A 9211-nucleotide genomic window follows, 5' to 3' on the forward strand; every position below is an offset into this window, starting at 1 on the left:
GTTTGTAATATAAACCTACATTATTTAAACTTTTTAAGCAAGAGGTACATGGTAAAAACAAAATGTAAAATTGATTTCAATAAAATATCGGATTTAATTAAACTTTTAGAGATCATGATTTCTATCAACCTGATTCCTGGACCCCTTTCCTCCGAGCAGTGTTGTAACGAGTTACTAAATTTGGTGACTCGAGTCGAGTGATTTTATTGTGACTCAAGTTGAGTCGAATCACTGATTAGGTCAAGAAGTCGAGTTGAGTCACTTTGTGTAGTCGAGTCGAGTAGAGTCCTACCGAGCTCGATTCAGTTTGAGTCCCAAATTTTTGAATAAAATACAATAAAAACACAATTCCATGTAAGTAATATTTTGGTACTTTTATTTTCATTTAAACAGACTGAAAATGAATAAGGTAACAGGTATCTAGTCAACTAAAATTTTGCTTTTATTTTTTTTTAGACTCGAGTCTCATAAGCTTGCACTCAAGTCGAGTCTCCATGAAAGATTTGAGTCGAGATGAGTCATTTGGTCGTAGAGACTCGAGTCGAGTCATTGACATTCAGAGTAAACTGGATTTATCTATTTATGCTACACACTGCTCATTGATACTTGGTACCTTTATTAAGATAGGAAATCAATCAAATATTGTTTTTATTTCGTAAGCTATATGGATCTTTCTAGAAATTAGGGGTCCATTTTTTTCGTGTGCCTGTCACATCTGGCATATTGTATGTTCAGAACACATTCTGTAATTCCAAGAGTGATGAATGAATTCATGCAAATTACCCACCAAGCAAATAAAAGTAGTTTGAAGTAGTAGTAGTTTTTAGTGATATTTCCATTAAAGAATCACACATGTAATGTGTAACAGGGACACAGAAATGTCACACTTTTGGATCCCGAATTTTTGAATGACCCATATCTACTTCGGCAATTGTGTTTAATTCCGGTGTCACTATGACGCAATACTTCATATCCTGCTAAGGCATGGATGTTAATCTGGCGACATGATTTTTCTCTGGTACCCTATGTTATCACGCTTTCAGAGAAGGGATGGCGGCGGTGGGGTACTGTGCACGTCTCTGAGATGACAATGCAGTACTGGTAACGGAATGTGGTATGTTCGTACCGGTAGTCCGCATGTGGATGCAGGTGTTCCATTCAACGTTAATTCTCTAGTAAAGCAGGATGGTGGAAGGTGGTTCCAAGAAACCGTCCTTTTCATCGTCATTCATCTCAGCAACTTCTGGTGAGTATCTAACTTGGACTGGTTAGGCCTACAAAGTTTTCACAGGTGATCCATTTGGGTCAAACTGTCAGTCAGCATGCGCCGCGCCAGCTCAGCTGATGTCTATGATCAGCCTGTGATTTTTTTGACCGTAGGCCTAGCCCAGGTTGGACGACGTCTACATTACATTGCGACTAACCATGCTAACGTCCAGATTATGAAAGTCCTTAAACTATGTGAAATTTTTTTCAACACTTTTTTCTCACATTTTTACCTGACGAAGACAGCTCAAAATGTTCTTGAGTGCCTTGTGGGCCTATCCTGAATTCCATAAATGCTGTGTTGAAATTACTAAATATGCCCGCGAACAACTGTTTTGGAGGAAATTCTGCGAAACTCCACGCTTTCCGTCGCAATTTCTTAATTAACGACCTATGTTTGTGCGTTAGTATGCATTTGCGCGTGCTTGAAATGGCCTCCAAGCTCAACCCTCATTCTGTCAGTTATGCAGGTTGTCTAGAGCTAGGTCTAGGTCTTTGCTCCATTACAAATACGTGGAGACGCGTAGACAATAGACCTAGCCGTATCTTCGCGAGCCTGTTCGGACACGGCCTCATCTGCGACTTCATAATGCCTACCGCTCCTCCGCACGTGCGTAAGGGACACTCCGTTACCATGCATTTTGCACATGTGTGAGTACCCGTGCTAGACAAACGTGTACTGTACATTATGTCAGGTACATGTATGTAGATCGCAAATCGCAATGGAAAGCGTGGAGTTTGGCAGAATTTCCTCCAAAATACATTGTTTTCAGGCATATTTAGTAATTTCAACACAGCATTTATGGAATTCAAGATGCAAGGCACTTGTGAACGACATTTTGAGCCGTCTTCATCAGGTAAATGCCACTGGAACTGTGCCATTATTTGGCCAGCCCCACTATGGCACTATAGTTTGGACTGTCCTTTACGTTTCCACGAAATTGGGTTTATTGATTCTACCTTTCTTATTGCTACGTGTACATGTACTTTCAATCAGTAGACCATCCAAAACATTCGTCCATTCTCTTAGAACGGGTTCCCTGAACAAGGGTCTTGAAGGGGGCCATGGAGCCGAAGGAACGGCAGATTCGCATCCTGGAGTGGGACGACCTAGACAAGCGTAAGTTCTACACCTTTGGCTTCATGATGAGCATGTTCATCCGTGTCACCATCTACCCTACCACCTTGATCAAGACCCGGCTGCAGGTGCAAACCAAGAATGCCATGTACTCGGGGACGTGGGATGCCTTCAAGAAGATTACCAAGTACGAGGGTGTGCGGGGGCTGTACAAGGGCTTCCTCATCAACACGTTCACCATCCTCTCCGGCCAGGTCTACATCACCACCTACGAGGTCACTCGGCGGGCCTTCGGCAACCATGCCAGCAACACGACCAAGTCATTTGTGGGCGGGGCCTGCGCCTCCCTCGTCGCCCAAAGCGTGACCGTGCCCATCGACATCATCTCGCAGCACGTGATGATGGAGGGCTCTTCGTTGAGCTTGGAGGCAGGCCGGCGAAAAGTAACGTTCAGAGATGCTCAGCGAATCATTCATAATATATGGCACAAAGACGGACCCATTGGATTCTACAAAGGGTACACAGCTTCCATAATGACTTTTATGCCCAATAGTGCACTTTGGTGGCCTTTTTATCATTTTTATGCAGGTAAGTTGGAACAGGTGAGAAATGCAATGCATAGTATATGGTCAGAATGTGTGAATTTTATGGCATCAGTTATATGACGCATGTTTGTCTTGCCTGTACATGTACTCTGTCTTAGTTTATGTCAATATTACCAATATCTCTGCTGTGTAGTGAGAGAGCTTTATGGTAGAGGTGTGCTTTTATGGGGTTTTCATTTCCCATGTGGGTATAAATGGGTTTCACCCCAACTGCTTATAGAAACCCGAACCCAGACAAAAGACATTATTACCGGTGGGTGATTTTCCTGCAAAGAGCTCTATAGGAGGTACATGTATATGTATCCTTTCATTCCTTTGAGACACAGATCTAGGAGCTACAAACTTACTAAACAAACTATCAAAACCATGATCAAATTCTCTTGTTCAACACGCCTCTTTCTGTTATGTGTCTTTGATGTTTGAATTTGGAAGGTGAAAACACCACTGGTTGTTTTGAAATTTTAAAAAGTGTGGCTGCCATCTTAAAAATAAATGTAAAAAAAGCTCCACCTCCTCTTTTTTTTTCAAAACCCGGACGCTAAACATGTTAAGCTTTATTTCCGAAGAGTTGTTTCAGAACACATGAATGTGACGAATGTTTGTAGATGTGTTGGATAAAGAACAGGTACTTATAACGTGGAGAAAAATGAAGTAGAAATGGGTACTTGCCCTTTTTGTTAAGCAATTGGGTGTCAAGGTGCTTATCACAAACCTCGCATTACTCTGGTGTTGGAGAAGGGTTGGCTAGGCTGGGGATTAACCACTGGCAGAGGGTGTTATTTTTACTGAAAAACCTAAGAATGCAAGATACATATGTATGTCCACGTTTAAAATACAGCCGATCAATGCCACATTGACTCTTGAGAGTAATCGTATACCTGTAGATCAGAATTGGCTTGTGGTTGGAGACCCCTCATTTTGCTTTATCCCTAATGAGGCACTGTGCAGTGTGGTAGTCGAGTTTATCACATGTCTTTTCACATGTCCAGTCACAGACTTCCTTTCACAAGGCCAATCTAAATTACAGGGCAATGAAAAGGGAATGAGTTTATCATGGTTCACTTGAATAGCTTGTGACTTGTCTTGTGACTGAGTGACCTGGCAGGGACCTGCTGGGAGTTAAAATGAACTCCACTACCAAACTGGTATAGTGTAAGAGCTTTGTATGAAGAACCACATCAAATCAAAAGTCATTCTCTCTAATATAGATCTGTAAAATTGTTCTCATTCACAGAGCAGCTAGCTTTATTACTGAATGCCTCATTACACTTGTCAGTACCTGCCGTCGCAATCCAGGCGATGTCTGGGCCCTTGGCAAGCGCCTCTGCTTCCGTCATTACAAACCCAATGGACATCGTTAGAACTAGATTACAGGTACATTGTAAGATACGAGTCCAGCAAGGTTGGAGGGGATGTGTAGTAACGGGGTTTTTAAAATAATTTATGTGGTCAACTTGTGCTCTAAATCTGAAAGGTGATCCAGTTACAGGCTTATACAAAAACATTGTCATCGACTTTAATATCGACTGATCGTTGCAATATTTGCACTGAATAGCATCAATCGAGAGCAACATCTTCATAGAATTCAGTTTTGGCTCAAGTCAAGATTGAGTTTTTCGGTCCACAACAGTTCTTGACATTTTTTAAAGGGTCCAAGAGGCAAAGTTTACTTGGGCACATATTTTGTGGACACATTTTTGTAAATTATATCTAAGTATTCAACCTTGCCTCCAGTTACAAAGTACTCACTAATGCATTTGTTTTTGTTGTCTGTTTTTTCCTCAAGGTCACCGGGGGTACCTCCATTTTAGGGACCTTCAGGAGACTTCTTCAGGAGGAGGGGATATCAGGTTTCAAGAAAGGGCTTTCAGCCCGGCTTCTGTCCACCATACCGGCTGGCTTTGTCATCGCCGTCTCCTACGAAACTCTCAAGAGGCTGAGCATCAAGCCGGAAGTAGCCGACAAGGTCCAGTGGTGAGGTGGGGTGTCGCCTGGCTGCCACTCTGGTATCAGTGTATCAGGGAAAATGTTGTATGTATCAAGACTGCCCTCCTGAAATTATACGGCCGTAATTTTCCCCACACAGGTCTTGTTTTTTCTTTAAATTTTGTTATTTGTGAAGTAAGAATTTGATAAAAAACTTCAGTGTAATTAGCTACATTTTCACCATTCAAAGTTCAACAGCACAGTCTTTTTTTTTTTGGCCCTAATAGTGGTGGAAATGTGACGGCTACTGTTGACTGTTGAAATTTTGATGACATTTTCTTTTCTTTGACGTCAGCGAGGAACCTTTTTCTCACTTAATGCCTGCTTTTTGGTGGGACGGGCGGCGGCAACTTGGTGGGACGGGCGGCGGCAACTTGGTGGGACAGGCGGCTTTTATAGCCAGTCCATGCGAGGTGCTGGCCTCTACTTTGTTCTTGTGACTAGACTGCTGAGGGCGCTGTCTGTAATCCAGGATTGAAGCCAATACAGCAGCCTTGGGATAGAGCTTGAATTGCCAAATACAGAAAGCCCCCCCCCACAACAACAAAAAAAAATGCTGTGACAAAAAATCATTTCCATGTGTTTTGCTCAAGAAACGTTAATGGTGGTAATAGTAAACCCAAACTGTCATTTTATGAAAACCGTACCCCTTAATCTTTTGGGCATTTTTGCACGGGTACATGTACATTCAGGAACACTGGGTAGAGCCGCAGTATTATACATTCATCTCTTCGTTTTCTTGTCGAGGGTTGGTCTCTGTGTAAAGGGATTCTAACGAAGACTGAGAGAATCAAGAGAATTTGTAATAAGCAATACTAAATCTGAGATAGCACAGCATTCTTATTGAAATCATTCATTGAAACTACAATGAAATGAATGATGGTAGTACATTAGCCTTTCCACTTAACGTGGAAGGCCGGAGTTGGAATGATGGGAGTACATTAGCCTTTCCACTTAACGTGGAAGGCCGGAGTTGGAAAGTTGTCTAAATTTTCCATGTTTATTTTTGGAAACTGAGTTTATAGTCCACATGTGATGAAGTTGCTATGTGGGTAAAGCTGCAACTGAAGCTACAATTGTTTGCAATTACTGTAATTTTTTTTTAGCAATTTGGGTTTGGAAGTGTGATATTGTTTAAAAACTTTGAAGTTTGCCCTACATCTAGCCACTGGCAATAATTCATTTTAATATCAATTTTTGATTCACTCCTTTCAAAAATTCCTTTCCCTCAAACTGTTGATCATAATTCACAACCAGAAAGGCATCGTTGAAGATAAAAGATTATATAGGCTAGAAAAGAAAGCAAAAGTCAAATTACTTGTTGAATTGTCCAGTCCGTAAAAGACTCATGCACTTCAAGATGCCCATCAGAAATGAAAAATGAATGCATTGTTTCTGTCTTCCAGTTATCGCATTTATGACTTAAAATTGTAATTCTCATTCAAAGTGCATCAAAGTGACTGACACATGTCCTTTACTTAAAAGTCCTTCCAGTCAATGTTCGACATCATTGTCCCCATGTCATTTAGTACCGTGTCATTTCCTTTTTATTATTGAAATGGAAGTACTATACTCCTGTCTATAACCCCAGAGAATCACTTGCATTTATCAGAGACAGACCTACTTAAAATTGTCGAGGGAGGTCTGAACAGGGAGCATGGATGGGCCTTAATGCACAAAAAATATCAAAATTAAAACTAAATTTCCTCCAATGAATTCCTGGTTAAGTCTTCACCAGATTCTGTGCTCAGAATTCCAAATTTCACCGGTGTTAGTCCCACTTTGGTCAGTTTGGTTCCTTGTTCAGCCCTTCCTTGAAATTTAGCAATTGTAGTCATTAGCCACATGTCCTCACAAGTATTCTGATGTCCTCACATGTCCTCAAGTCTGTCACCACTGACCTGTCACTCACAGCACCAGGGCTACCAACATTGAGTGAGAGTTTATCTTTGGCATGCCGCAAGCTGGTTTCAAACCCCACCCGGTATCCTTGTACATGTATGCATGGAAAATGCATATGGCATGGCCGCTGTGAAAGCAGTCAATCGAATTGTTTATTTTCCATCAGAACAAAGGCTTGCAACCCGGAAACTTTTTTCATGGCTTGTATCACAGGAGAGGGCAAAAAAATGTTGAGCGAGTAACTTGTTTTTTAAATATGACTTTTTAAAACTTGTTTTTACTTCTTCAGTGCTTCAGTTTTTATGTTTTTGAGCTTCAGTATTCCCAGTCTCGTGTGAGAGCATGAGTGTAACCTGAAATTTGTGAGTTTCTCTCACAGTGGGAGAGCTGGCAGGCCAAAAATGTTAGACTTGTCTCAGGTCACAAAGGGCAAGTGTGATCATAGTTAACCATAGTTTGACTAACGCTGATCAAACACACACCATTGGATGAAGGTTGGACTACCACTGGTTGCCATAAATCATTTTTAATAGCACAGTGCAGAAAGGACCAGTTACAAGAAAAATGCCGGAAAAACGACCATTTTTACTTTTAATTTTGCCCTTTCTGCAGCCACCTTTTCTCCCCTTCGGCCTAATGACCTGACACGGTTGACTAGAGTCGTTTGCACTTCAACTTTACTGCACATGTGCTAGGTACATCACTAGTTAACTAGTAGTCCTTGATCGGACTTGCTCATTTTTGTTCAAATGAACCACGACAAAGGCATTGCTCATCTACATGTAGACTTGTGACTAGACTATACAGTGACGACTCAAACCCATACCCACTGTACAGTGGGTATGGGTTTGAGTGGTCACTGACTTGTGACCCACCTGACACAAAGAAGTCAGGCTTTACTGTGCATTTCATCATGAGGCTATTAAAGTGTGCGGCCCTCCCCTTTTTATCAATGTCTCTCTTTTATCAATATCTCTCTGTTTTTCCAACCTACACTCTTCATTTGGGTTGAGGATGTGTTACGGTTCTTCACTCGTGTTTTACACAGGCACTCTATTTTTGATCGTCTTTTAGTCACTCTGTAGCAGTTCAGCAAGCAATCACTCAGGACAGGTAGATTTTCCGCTCATAGATAGAGATTCCAGATTTTTGTCCTTCGACCAAAATATGCACAACATCTGGTAACGGTGCACTAGGAATTTGGTATCCCTCATTGCACTGTATTTACACAAATTCTTGATTTTTGTAATGGTTGTGATGTCAGAAGTTATTAAGAAAGTTGCTCTAACATTCGGATCGCTAGCAATGCCTAGCAGGTTAAGAGATCAGGCAATGATTGATTACACAAACTTTGCCGGTTTTTGTCACCCAATGAATTAGTTTCAACAGTTACCTTGAAAGGTTGGTTCAAAAAATTTTCAGGACAGTTTATGTTCTGCATTATGTTATAATGCAGAATTATTGACTGAAAACCAGTGCTGGAAAATTGATCTCCATTTTTGTTTATTTTATGCAGAAGTGAAGCAAATTACTTGGTCTTTAATATTTTGAAATGAAACCTTCAGGTCACGAATGAAACATTTGCTTGCCGTTTTTTTAATGGTTTTAGCTAATTTTACCGTTGTGTTTAATTGGGGATTTGTGATGTTTTTGCTTTCAATTGTATAATCATTGCTTTGAGGATTATTGGTATGTGTTGTTACTTTCTGAGGTTGTAAATGGATTGTGCTGTTTTCAATATGCACTTTATAATAGGCTTTAAACCTTATTTGTGGTCAGTGGGGTGGGGGGGGGCTGGCCTAAAGGGAAATCCCCCACTTTCATCCCCAGCTTCAGATTCTCTGCTGCACAGTTGAGTAGAGACAGTTTTGCGCCCCTCGGCCACATTCTGAAACATTCAGTTCAGCCTCGTTATTGTATTTGTTGCGTGGTGCTTTAATTTCTTAGGAAGGAAATAGCTTCCTGCCGGGGTGTATTAGTTTGAGTAAAATTATGTGTTTTAAAATCTCATTTGACTAGTAGTGCATTTTGTGTAGGTTTCAATCATTCATGTGCATAATTTGAGTAAAATATGAACAAACTATATTTATATCTTAAAATGTTTTAAACAATGAATAAAGAGATTGTAACTGTCATTGCTTTTGTGGCAAAAGTGTTCATCAGTGTAATACTAATTGTCTGTATGAAGCTGAAAACGGGCAGTTCGTGAACACCCCTTTTTCAGACCGGCATTACAAAGTGTCACGAGAAACGTGACTCATCGTAGAGGGCGCTTGATCTGAGTGGTATCATCTAGTCTGGTGTCTCATTTTTCCAGATTGAGCAACGTGTACAAATACGTCGAACTTTCTCAAGCACTAGTTGGGAACAATAC

At 40.9% G+C, this 9211-nt stretch overlaps 1 protein-coding gene across 2 annotated transcripts; it reads left to right on the plus strand.

Moving 5' to 3' along the window:
• Window positions 1–1028: 1028 nt before the first annotated feature.
• Window positions 1029–8972, plus strand: slc25a44 (solute carrier family 25 member 44). Of its 2 annotated transcripts, none has more exons than XM_022228902.2 (4): window positions 1029–1246; window positions 2297–2932; window positions 4184–4323; window positions 4736–8972. In XM_022228902.2, the coding sequence occupies exons 2-4, from the start codon at window positions 2332–2334 to the stop codon at window positions 4925–4927; spliced, it is 933 nt and encodes a 310-aa protein (XP_022084594.1). In that variant the 5' UTR covers window positions 1029–1246; window positions 2297–2331; the 3' UTR covers window positions 4928–8972. The 2 variants fall into 2 exon arrangements, with proteins under 2 accessions (XP_022084594.1, XP_086996048.1); XM_087139922.1 differs by lacking the exon at window positions 1029–1246 and adding an exon at window positions 1262–1391.
• The last annotated feature ends 239 nt before the right edge of the window (window positions 8973–9211 follow it).

The sequence above is a fragment of the Acanthaster planci genome, linkage group LG08 (genome assembly GCF_054643075.1).
Source record: "Acanthaster planci isolate LZ-2023a linkage group LG08, COTS_SCS, whole genome shotgun sequence".
NCBI classification, from domain to species: Eukaryota; Metazoa; Echinodermata; class Asteroidea; order Valvatida; family Acanthasteridae; genus Acanthaster; species Acanthaster planci.

Coding starts and splice junctions, on each gene's coding strand:
- slc25a44 (XM_022228902.2), top strand. CDS start 2,332: ATGGAGCCGAAGGAACGGCAGATTCGCATCCTGGAGTGGGACGACCTA. Junction 2,933..4,183: donor TTTTTATCATTTTTATGCAG/GTAAGTTGGAAC, acceptor TCTCATTCACAG/AGCAGCTAGCTTTATTACTG. Junction 4,324..4,735: donor TCGTTAGAACTAGATTACAG/GTACATTGTAAG, acceptor TTTTTCCTCAAG/GTCACCGGGGGTACCTCCAT.